At 38.7% G+C, this 19429-nt stretch overlaps 1 protein-coding gene across 2 annotated transcripts in view; it reads left to right on the top strand.

Moving 5' to 3' along the window:
- Positions 1 to 19429, top strand: part of TPRG1 (tumor protein p63 regulated 1) — a 170018-nt gene that overhangs the window by 145999 nt on the left and 4590 nt on the right. For both annotated transcript variants that reach the window (XM_043473438.1, XM_043473439.1), the window contains one exon: positions 3659 to 3812. In XM_043473438.1, coding sequence (XP_043329373.1) covers positions 3659 to 3812 — 154 coding nt within the window. The remainder of the gene's footprint in view (positions 1 to 3658; positions 3813 to 19429) is intronic.

Raw genomic sequence — 19429 nt, 5'->3', positions numbered from 1 at the left:
GAGAAATATCAATAACCTCAGATATGCAGATGACACCACCCTTATGGCAGAAAGTGAAGAAGAACTAAAAAGCCTCTTGATGAAAGTGAAAGAGGAGAGTGAAAAAGTTGGCTTAAAGCTCAACATTCAGAAAACTAAGATCATGGCATCTGGTCCCATCACTTCATGGGAAATAGATGGGTAAACAGTGGAAGCAGTGGCAGACTTTATTTTTTGGGGCTCCAAAATCACATGCAGATGGTGATTGCAGCCATGAAATTAAAAGATGCTTACTCCTTGGAAGGAAAGTTATGACCAACCGAGATAGCATATTAAAGAGCAGAGACATTACTTTGCCAACAAAGGTCCATCTAGTCAAGGCTATGGTCTTTCCAGTGGTCATATATGGATGTGAGAGTTGGACTGTGAAGAAAGCTGAGCGCTGAAAAATTGATACTTTTGAACTGTGGTGTTAGAGAAGACTCTTGAGAGACACTTGGACTGCAAGGAGATCCAAACAGTCCATCCTAAAGGAAATCAGTCCTGGGTGTTCATTGGAAGGACTGACGCTGAAGCTGAAACTCCAATACTTTGGCCACCTCATGTGAAGAGTTGACTCATTGGAAAATACTCTGATGCTGGGAGGGATTGGGGGCAGGAGGAGAAGGGGATGACAGAGTATGAGATGGCTGGATGGCATCACCGACTTGATGGACATGAGTTTGAGTAAACTCTGGGAGTTGGTGATGGACAGGGAGGCCTGGTGTGCTGCGATTTATGGGGTCACAGAGTTGGACACAACTGAGCGACTGAACTGGACTGAACTGAAACTAAAGAAGCCACAGTCCGTAGGTTTCTTGTAGAACTTGTATGTCCTTGACTGGGTAATTCTAGTAGCATCATGACCATAGCTGTCTACACCGCTTACACAGAGTTACTGAGGTCATAAAATATCACCACATGGAGATACCCTAAAGAAAATATGGGGAAATTGAGATTCAGAAAGAGAAATGAGCTTGGCTATATAGTCACATAGCATTAAGTGTCAAAACCAAGACTCTTCCACAGCACTCCCTGACTTCCTGTTCATTGCATTTTTTATTCTATTCTCTCCCCTCGGATGACCACTGCCATGGTACCACAAAAAACTGTTTAATAAAGCATTCCTGGTCATATTCTCCACAGTTGCCCTAATAATATTTGATAGAATATGAATATGATAAGATTTTTATGGCACTCTGGTTCTAAAAGATTTGCTGAGAAATACCACTTTAGTTTTACCTTTGGAGAAACTGCTCGGTTGTAGATTTCTCTCCTCAGCTATCACCTCTGGAGCTCAGGAGAGAAGGTTGGCTGAATTTGTCTATTTAGAAGTAGAGGGAGGTGGGAGGGGGGATCGGGATTGGGAATACATGTAAATCCATGGCTGATTCATATCAATGTATGACAAAACCCACTGGAAAAAAAAATAATAATAAAAAAAAATAAATAAAAAAATAAAATACTTAACACCTGGCCAAAAAAAAAAAAAAAATAGAAGTAGTATACTATGTCTCTGAAAGGCATTGCCACACTCAAATTGATCAGTTGCTTAGAAATAGGGTCCCTCTTGAATTTTGTGCTTTTAAACTTCCTTTGGGGGTTTCCCTGAAGTGAAAGAATATAAACTATATTTACTGGGAAAGCTATCTTGGCAGATTTTCTTCCCCTTTGCATAAAAGGAAAATTGCATCCAGCACATAAATTGACATATGAAGTAGTAAATAATTGTATCATGCAAGTTGTTTTAATGGACTCAAGCCAGAATGCTCCATTAACCGGCATACATAGAATATTCATTGAGTTTAAGGCTTATTATCAGGCCAGGGAAAAAAAGGGAATGAAGTAAAGTACGGGTGGGTGAGGGGGAGATAAATATCAGTGTGTATACTTAGTTGTGTCTGCCTCTTTTGCAGCCCCATAGACTGAATCCCACAAGGCTTCTCTGGCCATGAGAGTTTTCAGGCAAGAATACTGGAGTGGGTAGCCATGTCCTCCTTCAGAGGATCTCTCTTATCCAGGGGTTGAACCCCATCTGCTGTGTCTCCTGCATTGCAGGCAGATTCTTTACCCTCTGAGCCATCAAGGAAGCCAGTATAGCAGCTAAGAAAATGAACCAGCAGAAAGGGAACTTCAGCGATATTCAATATTTTAATTTTTCTCTTTTCTTTTTCTTTCTTTCTTTCTTTTTTTTTCCTTCTCTTTCCTGGGCAAAGGATTAAGGACAAAAAAAGGCTGGATATCAGCTTTCAGATAGAATTATCAAAAATCTGAGAATTGGGCAGCAGAATGTTCCAGGCTCTTTTCTTACTTTCCTTGTGTAAGAAGAAGCTGAAGCCAGTCGGGGTGTTTTACATGGAGGTGTGAAATTGTGTTTATACACATCTCTACATGGCTAAACATTTGGAAACCACAATGACATTCCCAAAGGAATCTATCCTTAATACAGGAAGTGACAGCTTTGTGAAGGCATCACAATTGAGCTCTGGTTTTTCCTTCTAGATCCCAGGATTTAATTTCTAGAAGAAATGAGAGCTCTGTGATGTTCCATGGGGCTGCTTAGAATTACAGGCAACTTAGTTTCAAAGCTTGTTGAATGCAAAGCACCTGAGATTGGCTTAACCTCAGGGACCTTTTTGCATTCAGAAATGTCTAAAACCACAAACTGTAAATTCTGAAGGGTACAGGCAAAAAGAAGAGGCCAGAGATTACAGACTTGTTATTCAATGAGACCCCATTCCTCTCCCACAACTCCCCTCCTATCACACTCCCAAACCTATTTTCTCTTGCTCTGCGGTTGGGTTTACTAAATAGGCTTGGGCTCTAAAAGATAGTGGTGCCTCCCACATGCTGTGGATCAGAACTGTGACCAGGCAGAGCTATGGCATGTTTGTTGCTGCAATTCTGGTGGATGAAACGTGTGCAGAGAATAGAGAACCAGGAGATGTAAAAGCTGAGGTCACAGGGCATTCTGAATTGGCCATCAATTCTCTTAAAGATCAAACATACCCTTCTACTACAGAAGTCCCAATGTCTTTTCTCAGTCATTTCCTGCCTGGTTTTACTGCTTGGTAGATTCTGTAGTTGTTATTACCTTCCTTCTCCTTGAAACCATCTCCCATGTTGACTATGTCTTCCATGTTTCAATTCCTGTCTTGCCACCTTGACTCTTCTTTCTTCCTTTTTCTTTTAACTTTGACTGTCAGAATATTGGCATAACTTCAATATCCTTATTTCAACTTTGACCATCAGAATATTGGCATAACTTCAGTATCTTTATTTTCAGCCTTGGTTTCTGTCCAGAATACCTGAGTCACATTTCCAACCAAGCATTAACCCACAGATTTGTCAACAACACCTTGAACTCATCATGTTGTTCAGTTGCCAAGGCATGTCTTTATGACCCCATGGACTGCAGCACACCAGGCCTCTCTGTCCCTCACTCATCATGTTTGAGACCAAATCCATCCTTTTCTTCCCTCTTAAATTCCTTGGAAGAATTCAGCTAGTTGGTAGGTCAGCCTCTTATCTCAGCATCAATACCAAGGCTGACTGGGGTAGTACATTTCCTTTGCATCCTTTTCTTTTTAGTTTAATCTAATGAAGCTGACTAATCTAAAGGAAAGCTTCTTTCTTACAGGAGACAAGGAGAAGGCCTTAGGATCTACTGGGGGAATCCTGAGCAACAGTCACTGTTAGTCCGCTGGAATCCGTGGTCCACTGAGGTGCCTTATGCTACCTTCACTGAGCATCCTATGAAATACACAAGTGAGAAGTTTCTCGAAATTTGCAAGGTAGGAGGCAGCTTGGGCATCACTCTTAAATTAGTTTTTCGGAGAATCTATGTGCTTTTAAAACATGTACTGTTAAAGAAATGATAAGATTCAACCTGGGTTTTATGTAGACAAAAGCTATAATAGATTATAGAATTTTTTTAGTAAACAATGGAGCTGTTTTATATTAGAAAAAATGCATAATATTTATATTAACCATATGATGCTATTTCCTCTTGCTAATTTCTTAGCAAAAATTGTAGTGTAATATTGTTGAAAAATTGCAATACTTGTGTTTATCTTTGTTTATTGCTTACAGTGTATATAGAATTTTCTGGGTATAATTAAATTATGATTATTTTATTCACAGAAGGAATGTAGAATAGTGTTAAGTAGGAAGTCAGATATAGCTCTGTGATCATGTTTAATCACTTTTTTCCTCTAGGCCTTGGTAGTATTATCTCTAAAATGGACATGATGAACAACTGCCTTTCCTCTGAACCTCACTGGGCCATTGTAAGGTTAAATGGGATAAACTATATATAAATGCTCCATAAATTGTAAAGAAATTAAGAGTATTTTTTATGTCTTTAAATCTCATCTTCCCAAATAGATTTTAAATTTGTCTCAGATGGCTGAGAGGTCCCCTTCTACTATTATTTCAACTTTCCTAGGGAGACTTAAGCTGTCCTTGGACACTCTGAATAGTCAGAAAGTAAAACAGAGCTATAAATGCAGTGAAAAATCAGCCTTTGTATTTTCAACAAAACCAGATATATATAAGAATATACATAAGGGCTTCAAAATTCTTGCCTTCTCTGTCCTTTCTATTTTATCTTTATAGGCTGTCATCATTTTAGAATATCACAATTCTTTATTTGCTATAAATTCAAAATATGGCAGTCTGCATTTAAGTCTTTCTATGGTTGGATGGCATATATTCCATTTCTTGCTTTATTTTAAACACACTTCTTCATGTAAGCGAGTATGTATGTGTATAAACAAATAATTTAAATTGATAAATCCATTATTTTACAAAAAGGATCTGAGGCAAATCGTATGTGATTAGAGGCTAGAGGGGGTCGTCTTTTCCTCTAATACATAAGTGAAGTTGGCTAGAATCCCATTCTGCTCTCAGCAAAAGGCAAGTGTCCTTTTAAGATTTATGTAGGTGTCTTCAGGGGCTTATGGCCTCAAGGTTTGCCTCTGATGTCAAGCTCTTGAAGGCGCTAAATTAGTTCATTGTGTGGATTATGTGATTCTTCTAATTCACTATACCTCAACCCAAGCATCAACATCAGCCCCTAGTCTGACTCTTAACCACCCAAAGTCATCTAGAACAACACAACAGTGACACAGAGACCCATACATGACAGAAGACTCACTGAGGACTTCTGGGAGATACGATAGGAATTTACATTACAATGACGCCCAGAACTTCAGATGGAGTATTGGATCTTCTTATTTTTAAAGATATTATTAACAATAATGCTCAGATGCATTGCTTCAGAATCTCGTCTTCTCTTTCCTGCTCTTGTTCTTCCCCAAACCCTTGTTCTTTTCCTCTTCCTTATTAAAGTGCAGAGTCATTTATCTGTTTCTTTTTTTTAAAATATGTGTTAATCCACCTGAAAGAGCTTAATAATGTATGTTTCCAAAGCCATTTCCTGCCTTTAAAGGGAATCTGGTTCTAATAATTAATATAATATATATTTTGAAGTAGTAGTCACTTTTTTTATTACAAGTCAAAAATGAATACCACCTGCTTTGGTTATGGCATCCATCACTTCCTGGGCCAAGTCTTCTCTTATTTCTCATACCTGGTATGTTTAAGCAGTTATTCTCTGAGTGTTCTTTGGGGGAAGAAATTCAGGGTAAAGGACTAAAAAACAAGTTCTGTTACCTGCAGAGAAATAACCACTGCATGGCTCTAATACTTGACAGTGCTTTATTTTTTTCTGCCATATAGAAATAAAATCGAATACTTTAAAAGGAAGATGAAAAATAAAATATCAAAAGGGAGTGGAAACAAGGTCCTATTGTATAGCACAGGGAACTCTGCTCAATGTTAAGTGGCAGCCTGGATGGGAGGGGAGTTTAGGGGAGAATGGACATGTGTATACATATGGCTAAGTCCCTTTGCTATTCACTTGAAACTATCACAACTTTGTTAATTGGCTATACTCCAATATAAAACAGAAAGTTTAAAAAAGGGGTTGTGGGAATAACTACCCCCCAAATATCCATGAATGCAGCTAGTAGACTGTAACATTACATTTTGCCCAAGACTTCCTATCAGCCAAGGCTAAAAGGGAAACTTGAGGTTTATATAGCTCTCCTTAGATGGAAGTAAGAATAGCAGGTGTGTGTGTGTGTGTGTGTGTGTGTGTGTGTGCACACGTGCGTGCATACATGGGTATGAGCGGGGCGAGTGGTTGGTTAATTACTTGGTTGGTTTTCAGTCAATCAAACTACTTTGTGAATCTGTTAAGCGTATTTTCTTGAAGGATTTTCTCATTCAACTACTCTTTCAAAGTCTTCTTTCTTCCTAAAAACAGCCTGGAACCTTCATTTGCCAAACCATTTCTTAGCCAAAGGCCACCCTGAGTCCCAGATCGCTAAGAAAACAAGTGATCTCAGTCTGGGATATGAGATGATGACCGCTCTGATCCAGTTCTTTGCGTCTTGGTTTCTCTTTTGTTTTTGGTTTTTATGTCACAGAGTTATTTATGTTTAGGACTTTTTCCAAAATTGGCTTTGATTAATACTCAGTTATATTAATGCAAAAGTATAAATAAGAATAGTAATTCTGGGGATATAGAATCCTTTTAAATGAATATTTTGGTATAATACAATTTTTAAAGGGTGATTTAAACTAGTTTTTCTTAATTTCTCTCATGAATGAAATAGGAAAAAGTAAAAGAATATGGGGAAAATGCATAACTAAATGAAATACCTGAAACAATTTAATTCACTTTGAAAATGAAGGTCACTCAGTCATGTCTGACTCTTTGACTCTTTTTCTCCAGGCCAGAATACTGGAGTGGGTAGCCTATCCTTTCTCCAGGGGATCTTCCCAGTCCAGAAATTGAACCAGAGCCTCCTGTATTGCAGGCAGATTTTTTACCAACTGAGCTTCGAGGGAAGCCCTAATTCAATTTAGGAAACCCACAACGGGGGAAAGGGAGAATTATATTGAACCGAGCTATCCACAGCCAAAAATTTCAAATTATTTATGATCTAATGGAATAATTTATTTTTAAAAGTACATTTATAAAATTCATTTTATGTTTTTACTCAGAGTCTTTTATTCTATAGCACTTGGAATCTCTTTATTTGACAAATGTTTTCTAGTCCCTATAAGTTGTTGATATTATGATTGTGATTAAGAATGCAAATATAAATGAGACAAGATTCTTGCCTTTGTGGAAGGCATTGCTTAATAGAGGAAGCAGATAAAAATACAAAGATTTTAAAATAAGTATTGAAGAACTGAAAAAGAAGTTTGGATCAGATGCAAAGATGTGGAGACAGTTGAAAGTGCATGGAGTGTCTTAGACACAGACAGCTTAGCTGGAGTTTAATCTTGTGTATTTCTCACCATAATTGTATTGGTGCATATGGTACATATGAGTACCTAAACTACATTAGGGGTGCTAGGAATGGAGAGAAACAAAGAAATCTTGAGATATTCAGGATATCAGTGGAAGAAGATAACTGATAGGATATGGTAGGTGAATGAGAAGTGTAAATCTATGGCTGATTCATATCAATGTATGACAAAACCCACTGAAATGTTGTGAAGTAATTAGCCTCCAACTAATAAAAAAAAAAAAAAAATGAGAAAAAAAAAAAAAAAAGAAGTCAAAGATGGTATGGTCTGTTTTGGTAGATGGTGAGTCCATTAATCTAAATGGAGAGAACTAAAAGAAGAGTAGGTTTGGGGATTCTGTTTAGGACATGTTGAGTTTGAAGTGTTCTTGGAATGTGGAGTTGAACTGGTTGCCAGGAAGTTAGAAATTTAGGCCTGTTTGAAGCTCAGGAGAGAAAGTTGAACTGGTAATATAGGTGTCAGATCATACAACACTGGGGCAAAGCTGAGTCATGGGATTGATTGGGCTGAAAGGTACCTGAGGAAGGAGCTTTAATGGGTAAATTGTATTCAAATTAAAATTTATACTATCTTTAAGTCCTTCAGCACTGATCTAAAAAATCTCCATTAATTTATGAAATACTATGTCAAAATTCATTACTTCTTTTACCTATCTCACTAACTCTGCATCATTTCTACATCTAATAAGTATGATAGTCAATTCTTTCCAGATATTCTTGCTTATCTCCAAGCCTTACCAACTTTTTCAATCTGCACATTCACATACTTTGCATTACTCATATAAAACAGTTGTGAAAATAGAAAATAACGTTTTTGGTATTGCTTTTATTATTATAAGACATAATAATTTCATATAAATTTTGTAATTACATGATATTTATTGATTACAGTTTGCATGTTTTCATGTAATTCAACTAACAAAAACTCTTTGAGGTCAGAATGCTATCTCCACTTTAAAAAGTGAAGGTACTTAGAGTGGTTAAGTGAATTGACTGAGGTATTATAATAACTGTATTTCTCCATTCAAACAATTTGTCAGTGCTCAAGGAAATGTCTAAAAACCAGAAGGAAGTCTGTGTGTGTGCATATTCATAGTCACTGCTTTGATATATGATAGGAATTAAACAGTTTGCATGTTTTCATGTAATTCAACTAACAAAAACTCTTCGAGGTCAGAATGCTATCTCCACTTTAAAAGTGAAGGTACTTAGAGTGGTTAAGTGAATTGACTGAGGTATTACAATAGCTGTACTTCTCCATTCAAACAATTTGTCAGTGCTCAAGGAAATGTCTAAAAACCAGAAGGAAGTCTGTGTGTGTGCATATTCATAGTCACTGCTTTGATATATGATAGGGTAGGATATGATACCATATTTTTACAACCAAGGTCAGTTATTCTTAATTGTTTCATCCACTTTTTATTTGCAACTTCTAGCCGTATCTTTCTTCTTTTATCCATTTGTTACAGAATTAGTTTCATTTGCCCAATGCGCAGCAAGCCAAATGCTTAGATGCTGAGTTTTTCTGCAGAGAAAGGATTTCTTCACAAGGAAGCCAAAAAGGAAGAGAGGAGAATAGATCTCAAATCTGCCTCCCCAAAGGCAAGAGGCTTAAGATATTTATGAGATAAACAAGCAGGGTGGTCTGAGGCATGGAGAAAGGTGATTGGAGGCAAGAAAAAGCTGAGGCGATCCGTGTTCCCTGCAGGCATACCTGTTACCTGCTTCTTCTTCAGATGCATATTCAGAAAATGGCAGCATTCGAATGATCTGAGGGTGGAATTTTTGGCCCTCTGACATCAAGAGGTCATTCTTTGGACATTTACATAGGCCAAATTAAATGGTCAGATGTCCCAACCAATTTGAACTGTCAAGACTAGCTCCATGTTTTGAAAATCAACTTAAGCCACCATTGCTATGGCTACCCATAATTAGAGGCATGATCAATAAGGAGCAGCCAAAGGAATCTTGTGATACATTCTGTAATCTACATGAAGCTTTGAGGGTTTGCAATTTGCAGGAACAATTAAGTGAGTTTAGTCAGTGTAGACAGGTTACAGAGTGGTATTTATTAAGCAAATTATAGATCAAGGATCTAACTGATAACTGTGCTTGATTTCACATTGTCTTAATGGATTCTTTGTGTGGAGAGTCTTGTTGAGAGGAACCAGTGATTGAGTCCAGAGCTGTAGAATAATAGTGAATAGATCATGAATGCTCTATAGCCTAATCAAAGTGAGCTACAGACCAACCCTTTTTTACTTTTGTCTGGCATCTTCTTATTTTTGAGGGAATTCTGAAACTGAACCAATATTTTAGTAATCAAATGTAACTTTATATTCTTAACCCCTTGGTTTCCCACCACATAGACTGAACAAATATTTATTTATTTGTTTATTTTTGTTATTTTAATTGTTTGGCTGCTTGGCTTTTGGATTCTTCATTCCCTGACTAAGGATTGAACCTAGATTGAATGACTAATTTCATTGGTCTTGACAATGAAAGCACTGAGTCCTAACCACTGGTTGTCATGGCATTCCTTAACAAATATTTGTTAAGTATCCACCTGGCATACTGTTAATATATGCAGAGCAATGCAGTAGATAATCATTGGGATTTTGTTGTTTGTTTAGTTGTTGAGCTGTGTCCTACTCTTTTGTGACCCCATGGACTGTATTCTGCCAGGCTCCTCTGTCTATGGGATTTTCCAGGCAAGAATGTTGGAGTAGGTTACCATTTCCTTCTCCAGGGGCTCTTCGGAACCCAGGGATCGAACTTGTGTCTCCTGCACTGGCAGGCAGATTCTTTACCGCTGAGCCACCAGGGAAGCCCTAATTGTTGGGATAGCAAGAAGAATAAAACAGATTTTGCCCTCCAGACATTTATAGTCTAGAGGGAGAATGCAAAAAATGGTCAGTTCAGTTCAGTTCAGTCGCTCAGTCGTGTCTAACTCTTATGAATCGCAGCACTCCAGGCCTCCCTGTCCATCCCCAACTCCTGGAGTCCACCCAAACCCATGTCCATTGAGTTGGTGATGCCATCCAACCATCTCATCCTCTGTTGTCCCCTTCTCCTGCCCTCAATCTTTCCCAGCATCAGGGTCTTTTCAAATGAGTCAGCTCTTCGCATCCGGTGGCCAGAATATTGGAGTTTCAGCTTCAACATCAGTCCTTCCAATAAACACCCAGGACTGATCTCCTTTAGGATGGACTGGTTGGATCTCCTTGCAGTCCAAGGGCCTACTTAACAAATTATAATTTAGTGTGCAAATACTGTTGATGGAGAGAATCAAAAGATTCTATCAGAGCCCAGCAAAAAGAATAGTTAAGTCCAGAAGTTAACAAATGTGCTAACATTTGATGTGAAACTCAAGAGTGATTTAGCCATCAAAGCAGATGCAGAAAGACATTTTAAGTAAAAGAAACATGATTAGAAGCTGCAAATTACAAAGGTGTATAAAATGTTCTTGGACAAAGAGTCATTCACTTAAGCTAAATTTAAAGTGTGTGTGTGTATGTGTGTGTGCGTGCATGTGCAAATATGCACGGGGAGGGTTGGGGAAATGGAATAGGATGAAGATGGAAATTAGAATTTGTAGGGAAAAAAGCTTCTGCCTCATCCTCCCTTTTGCTCTATACTCCTAAACATACTCACAGTCACAGTGTCTCTATAAAGATAATTCCAAGTAATCGTGTAAGGATGATATAAATATTCTGTTCAGCTGTGTAGCTTCCCAAGTGATTTCCATTGTTGGGTGTTGGATGGGCTTACTTTTTATTTCAACGTGCTTCACTTGCTACAATGGGAGGGTGAAACCTGTAGCCTGAGGCTTAGAAAACCTGCTCAGCAAAGGAATGTGGGCCTGCAGGCATGAAACCTGGTCTCTTTACCCAGGGTAAACAGGAAGCACGAGATGGTTGTAATAAGGAAAACTGAGACTCTGGGCAGTGAACTGCTGGCAGACAGCACCTGAAGCAAACCAGGGGCCCAGTCACTCAGCTGGTAAATAATCGCTGTAAAGTCAAGAATACTACACACACACACACACACACACCCCTATCCTTTACCCGAACCAGCACACAGGCCTTCTGTAACCGGAGTTGTTAAACTTGACCCTCTGTTTTTGAGACTAGAATAAAAGAGGGAGCCAGGGTGGGCGTATAAAAGCTTTTAAAGAAAAGTATGTGACTGGTGGCATTCATATCAAATGACACCACGTTCCTGTCACACAGATTAAGTTCAGGTGCTTGAAATGCTCAAGAGCCAGCTTGGGGACTTGGCCTTTTGTCTGCCTCTCCTTCATGCCCAGCTTGTCCCTCTGTCTTCATGGCCCATCTTCTTCTTAAAGGGCTCACAGAAATGACTAGAAATGAAGGACATCTGACTCGAGTGAAATGCCAAGTTCACTGAATGTAAAGTAATGTCAACTTTTTCTTTCCAGCCTTTTGATTCTGAGGCCACAGAGAATTCTCATGAAATAAAACTTACGATGAGGACTGGGAAGGCATTCTGTAACCCAATCTGATATATATATACAAAATCTGTGAAAAGGCATACTGACAACCAAGAAGGTGTTGCCCATAGCAAAGTTGAGGTGAACTGAGCTTTGGACTTTAGGAAATCATAATTCAATGATGACGTAGTGAATTATTTATTGACAATATTGATTATTGGCAATAGGCTTCGCTTCCTTTAATGCCTTTGCAATATAACTCCAAGTTCCAGCTTAATCTTATATCCTTCCCCAAACCTCCCTGGAAGACATTAGCAGGTGGGCACATGTGCATAGAGCTTTTACAAATCCTTATTTATTAAAGTTAGTTTGATCTTTGTAGACAACTTATGAATTTGATGCTATTAATATTCTTATTTTATAGAAGAGGAACTATAAAATTCAGAGAGGTTAGATTTGCCCAAGATCACACAGCTAGTGAGAACCATATTAGCAATGTAAGACCAGATCTGTTTGATCTGAATACTCATGATATATCATGTTCTATTCTTCGTTTAGTTCAGTGGTTCTCAGCAGGAGATGATTTTATCCCTGGGGGACATTGGACAACATTTTTGGTTGCCACACCTGGGGTTGAAGTGCTACTGCTTAGCTTTCTAAAATCTGGAGGAGATACTCCCCTCCTAGAAATAATTTCCTAGCCCCCAATAGCAATAATTCCAAGGTAGAGAAATATTAGATTAGTTGTATAGATGAAGAGCCATACTTGTGACTCTGATTCTCAGAAAACTGGATGAAATGTTTGAGATGCGTATATGAAATGTGATAGAATAAAAAGTAATTTTTGCCTTGACTATTTGGGAAGGCATTGTGGAAGAGAAAGGATTTGAGCTTGGTTGTGAAAGATGAATAAGAGCATGGGCATTATAACTCTTTGTGGACTGACCAGACTATCAGAGAGTTTCTTAGGCAAGCTTAATACAGTGGATTTTTTTTTATTTTTTAAAGGAAAAGTTTTCTAAAAAGAAAACCTTTCTCAGAACCCAAATATATAAAACTGATAAAAATAAAGCAATTGTGATTGATGTGATTGTAGTTTTTCTTCCCTAACTTTTCCCCAAATCTTCAGGCGTGCATTTTTTAAAAATACTATTAATAATAGCATTTTCTTGCTTTTCAAAAGAATCCTGATTTGGATAATGTGTGATATGGTCACCCAACCTATAAGGAAATGTAGTGTTCTAAGAAACAAGTTTCAAAAAGTATCGAGCCTGATTTTTTCTATATCCCTTTGGAAAATTAAGAACATGAATTCTTTCCTAAATATTAGAATTTCATTCAAACTCTTCTAGAAACTTACATAACTATAACACAGGTATCAAAACCTAGAAATAAAACATCACTACAATACTATACTGTAGCAGGGCTTCCTTGGTGGCTCAGATGGTAAACAGACTGCCTGTAATGCAAGAGACCCAGGTTCTATCCCTGGGTCAGGAACATCCCCTGGAGAAGGAAATGGCAACCCACTTTACTATTCTTGCCTGGAGAATCCTACAGACAGAGGAGCCTGGAAGGCAACAGTTCATGGTCACAGAGTCAGACACGACTGAGTGACTAACACTTTCACTTTCAATAGAACTATTAACTAAAATACAGACCTTATCCAAATTTCATCAGTTTTTTGTTTTGTTTTTCCTAATGTCTTCTGCCTGCTCCAGGATTCAATCCAAGATTCCTTGTTATATTTAATTATTCTGTTTCTTTATTCTCCTCCAAACTGTGACAGTCTCTCAGTCTTTCCTTTTTCTTTTTTCTCTATGACCTCGGGGCTTTTGATAGAATGCTCTCATGGTGGGTTTGGCTGATGTTTTCTCATGATTAGGTTGAAGTCTGCTCTTTTAAGGGCACAAATACTGCAGAAGTGATGCTGTGTCTTTTCACTGCCTCATATTGCAGGTTCACTGTGCCTGTATGCCTTGTTAAAGATATTAACCTTAACTACTTGTCTAAGATGGTGTATGCCAGATTGCTCCTTTGTAAAGTTAGTATTTTTCCTTTATAATTGATAAATACCTTGGAAGAGATACTTTGATGCTCAATCCATGTCGTTTGAAGTCATGGTTTCTGAATAGAATTAAATATATATCCTTTGGCCTCCAGGGAACTTTTATTACTTTAAAATAGGGCATATCACAAGATTAAAAAAAAATACTTTCTAAAGTCTATGATTTATATAAAGGAAATTGGCATTCAAAGTCTGGAATCGAGAGGAGTAGGACTAAGGAATCTAAACTGTTTCTTGCCTCTGATAATATTTACATCTATAAATAGTATGCTTTAAAATATTTTTGAGCAATTCACTGGGATTCATACAATAGTCTGATGAAGCTGGTATTTACCATCATTATTATTTTCCCATTTTCAGATACATAAACTAAGATCCAGGGGGATTAAATGATTCTTCTAGAATCTAACCATTAGTTTTGGGCAAGGAAACATACTTTTTCCCCCCACTATACACAGTGATGGAGGGGACATGGTTAGATTGCTGTGAGGTGGGTATGTCCATGTAGAGGAATGTGGCTTCTTAGAGAGTATGAGGCAAGGCAAATAAAGCAATAGATGAATGACTGGAATATGCACACTTAACTTCTGACCTTGGTTACTTTGTGATTTTAAACATAGCAATTAAATTAAATACTCCTGTTATTGAAATTAATTTATTCTTCCCATTTTGCTTTTCTCTTTGGAAACTTAAGAAAGAACACTTGCTGCTTTTCTTATCCAGTCATGAAAGCACTGGTGGAGTGTTCAGTGAGGAATGATGTCCTCCGTTCCAGAATTTCCAGGCTATATGACTACAGTTCGTTTCATTCACTAGCACGTAATATTTAGATCCATTCTAAGGTCTTAAAGAGAGTGCTGGGAGTAATAATAAGAGGTACCTTCTGTCTGTCTTTGTTACTATAGCCTGAAACTCGTGGTAAACAAGCAAAACCCTGCTTATCTATTAGATTCTTTAGTCAGTGAAGTGAGTTTAAATTACGGTTTGACATTATCTAATTAGGTAACTATTACTTTATTGAAAACCCACAGATATCAATGCACTCTAGCAAGCTTTATATTGTTTGTGATAAAGTCACCATTTTTTTAACTTCTGAGTTGCTGAAGTTCCAATACTTTGGCCACCTGATGTGAAGAGTTGGAAAAGACCCTGATGCTGGGAAAAATTGAATACAAAAGGAGATGGGTGCGGGTCAGAGGATGAGTAGGTTAGATAGCCTCAACAATTCAGTGGACATGAATTTGAGCAAACTGTGGGAGACAGTGAAGGACAGGGAAGCCTGGCGTGCTGCAGTCCACGGGGTCACGAAGAGTCAGGCATGACTTAGTGACTAAACAACAAAATTAGCCCCAAACCATAGATTTCAATGCCTCTTTTCAAAAGAGTAAGCTGAGGCTCATAAAGGAGAAGTGAATTTATGATAAGGTCACAGAACAAGTAAATCACATAAGTTTATTTGCATGGTTTTTCTTTCTTTCCTATTTTTTGTCCCTTTTGTGCTGTGCTGTGGTGTGCCAAGTCGCTTCAGTCATTTCCAACTCTTTGCGACCCTGTGGACTCTAGCCCTCCAGGTTCCTCTGCCCAGGTGAGAATACTGGAGTGGGTTGCCATGCCCTCCTCCAGGGGATCTTCCCAGCCCAGTAATCGAACCCAGGTCTCCTGCATTGCAGGCAGATTTCTTACCATCTGAGCCACCAGGGAAGTCCATGAATATTGGAGTGGGTAGTCTATCCTTTCTCCAGGGGATCTTCCCAACCCAGAAATCGAACCGGGGTCTCCTGCATTGCAGGCAGTTTCTTTACCAGCTGAGCTATCAGGGAAGCCCCTTGTCCATTATAGATTAGGTCAAGTAGTAATGATGGACATATTCTAAATTTTAGATTTTTTTCTTACTAACAAGGAAACTAAGGCTACAATGGAGAAGTGGTTTGCCCAAGGGCAATTTGGTATAAAATTAACAGTCCAGGATAAAAATGTGATTATGGGTAACAACTACAGGCTTCTCTTTCTTCATCGAATCATCACTCTGTATTAGTCCCTCAAAGCAAAGATTGGCCCTCCTCATGAAGAAAAGGAAAAACATTGGTCACTTGGTTGAATATGCATAATAATTTAGATGGATATTGGAATATACTCCGAAAGTTTTAATTTAGACCTGTAAGCCAGTTGCCTAGAAAGCATATTTGGATTTCACTGTGACTAGTCCCTTGTTCCTAATATTCTTTTTTACCATTGTGCAGAAAATGGAGTGACTCTGGAAAAGTCACTTACTTTCTCTGAGCCTTGATTTCTAATATGGAAATAATGATACCTTCTTTTACTTACCTGAGTGGCTTATACTGGAATGAGTTAATGGATATAAATGAGCTAATTGGAAATACAAAGATCTGGGCTTTCCTAATTTGTTTCTTTCTTTATATCTCTGTTTGCAGTGCTCCCTGAATTACCTTCCTCTCAACCCAGTTCAACCTGGTTTGACCAAAAGAATGATTATTTTTCATTTTTTTTGAAATTTTTTACTCATTTAACTTAAAGTTCAGGGTAGGCTGATTTAGTAACTCGGATGGTTTTGTGAAAAATTTCTCTGGCTTCATGTCTTAGATCTTTCCTTTTATTGTTTTCAGTCTAAGTCAGGTTCTCACTGTGTGGCCAAAATGACCATGAATACCTCTGGACCTGGATGATATGTTTCACAGCCGCATTGGTCATGTGCCCATTCCTGAACCAATCTCCTATGGATTCCTCTGATTGGTTAGAACTGAGTCATGTACTAAAGCCAGCTCCACTTATGCTGTTTGCACTAAATGGAAGAATGCGGCTCTCCAAAGGGAAATAGAAGCATCCTTTTTTAATCTTTTAAAAATTAGTTATTTATTGGCTGTGCTGGATCTTCATTGCTGTGCAGGCTTTTATCTAGTTGTGGGAAGTGGGGGCTATTCTCTAGTTGTGGTGGGCAGGCTTCTTACTGCAGTGGCTTCTCTGCAAGGAGAAGGAAAGGAGATGGGGTTAGACAGCTTGCGCTGTGGAGCACTAGCTGTAGATGTGAAGGCTTCAGTAGTTGTGACTCCCGGGTTCTAGAGCACAGGGTCAGTAGTTGTGGTGCATGGGCTTAGTTGTTCTGTAGCATACATGATCTTCCTGGATCAGGGATGAAACCTGTGTCTCTTGCATTGGCAGGCAGATTCATATCTGCTGTACCATCAGGGAAGCCCTGAGGCACTCTTATTGGAAGAGGAATCTCAACTGGAGAGAAGGATGCTGGGTTAGAAAGAAAAGCAGCAGTCAGCTAGACTGTCTTTAACCTCATTTCATTTGCTGAAACCCTATTAACCCTTGGAGGATTGCCTCAAATGTCTCCTTTGAAAGTCGTTTTTGATTCTCTAACCATATATGATTTCGTTTGTTTTTCTTTAATATTTGTGCCAGGTTTTGCTGTTTATTTTCATGGACTTCGTATGATCATTAAAAGTTCATTTTTTTATATTATTATAGTGTCACTGCTGTGTGGGCTTCTCCAATGGCTCAACAGTAAATAACCCACCCACCAAACTGATACAGCCACTTTGGAAGATAGTATGGAGATTCCTTAAAAAGCTAGGAATAAAACCACCTTACAAATCAGCACTCCCACTCCCAGGCATATATCCTAAGGAAACCAAAATTGAAAAAGATACATGTATCCCAATGTTCATTGCAGCACTATTTACAATAACTAGAATATGGAAGCAACCTAGATGTCCACTGACAGTTCAGTGCAGTTCAGTTCAGTCGCTCAGTTGTGTCCAACTGTTTGTGACCCCATGGACTGCATGCAGCATACCCAGCCTCCCTGTCCATCACCAGTTCCCAGAGTTTACCCAAACTCATATCCATTGAGTCAGTGATGCTATCTAACCATTTCATTCTCTGTTGTCCCCTTCTCCTCCCACCTTCAATCTTTCCCAGCATCAGGGTCTTTTCAAATGAGTCAGCTCTTTGCATCAGGTGTCCAAAATATTGGAGTTTCAGCTTCAACATCAGTCCTTCCAATGAACGCTCAGGACTGATCTCCTTTAGGATGGACTGGTTGGATCTCCTTGCAGTCTAAGGGACTCTCAAGAGTCCTCCAACACCACAGTTCAAAAGCATCAATTCTTCAGCACTCAGCTTTCTTTATAGTCCAATTCTCACATCCATACATGACTACTGGAAAAACCATAACCTTGACTAGACGGACCTTTGTTGGCAAAGTAAGGTCTCTGCTTTTTAATATGCTGTCTAGGTTGGTCATAACTTTCCTGCCAAGGAGTAAGCATCTTTTAATTTCGTGGCTGCAGTCACCATCCGCAGTGATTTTGGAGCCCCCCAAAATAAAGTCTGCCACTGTTTTCACTGTTTTCTCATCTATTTGCCATGAAGTGGTGGGGCTAGATGCCATGATCTTAGTTTTCTGAATGTTGAGCTTTAAGCCAACTTTTTCACTCTCCTCTTTCACTTTCATCAAGAGGCTCTTTAGTTCTTCTTTGCTTTCTGCCATAAGGGTGGTATCATTGGCATATCTGAGGCTATTGATATTTCTCCCAGCAATCTTGATTCCAGCTTGTGCTTCATCCAGCTCAGTGTTTCTCATGATGTACTCTGCATATAAGTACATTCACCTATCCATCAACAGATGAATGGATAAATAATCTGTGGTACATATATACAATGGAATGCTATTCAGCCACAAAAAGGAACACGTGTGAGTCGTTCCAATGAGGTGTACAAACCTAGAACCTCTTATACAGAGTAAAGTAAGTCAGAAAGAGAAATATAAATATCATATACTGACCATATATGTGGAATCTAGAAAGAGGATGCTGATTAATTTATTTGCAGAGCAACAGTGGAGAAACAGACCGAGAGAACAGACTTATGGGCCTGGGGGAGAAGGGGAGAGAGGGTGAGATGCATGGAAAGAGTAACATGGAAACTTACATTACCATATGTGAAATAGACAGGCAATAGGAATTTGCTGCATGACTCAGGGGACTCAAGTAGGGGCTCTGTGACTGTCTAGAAGGGTGGGATGGGGGGCGGGGAATGAGAGGGGGGTTTGGGAGAGATCAGCAATGGTTGTACCCATATGGCTGATTCTTGTTGATGTTTGATAGAAAACAGCAAAATTCTATAAAGCAATTATTCTTCAATTAAAAAATAGATAAAGTGGCAAAAAAGAAAGAACCCACCTGCCAATGTAGGAGATGTGAGAATCACAGTTTCGATCCCTGGGTCAAGAAGATCTCCTGGAGGAGGGCATGGCAACCTATTCCAGTATTCTTGCCTGGAGAATCCCATGGACAGAGAAGCCTGGAGGGCTACATTCCACAGGGTCACAAAGAGTCAGACACAACTGAAGTGATTTGGCGCTCACACGCTGTGAGGGCAGAGGCTATATCTCACTTGTCTGAATCTTCAGTAGTACATGACAGGTGTCTGATCCAAACTAGACTATCAGCAAATATTTGTTAAACTGACTTCTTAATG

The sequence above is a fragment of the Cervus canadensis genome, chromosome 7 (assembly GCF_019320065.1).
Source record: "Cervus canadensis isolate Bull #8, Minnesota chromosome 7, ASM1932006v1, whole genome shotgun sequence".
Lineage (NCBI taxonomy): Eukaryota > Metazoa > Chordata > Mammalia > Artiodactyla > Cervidae > Cervus > Cervus canadensis.
Note: the sequence above shows the minus strand (reverse complement) of the source record. Positions and strands in the feature narration are given on the sequence as shown.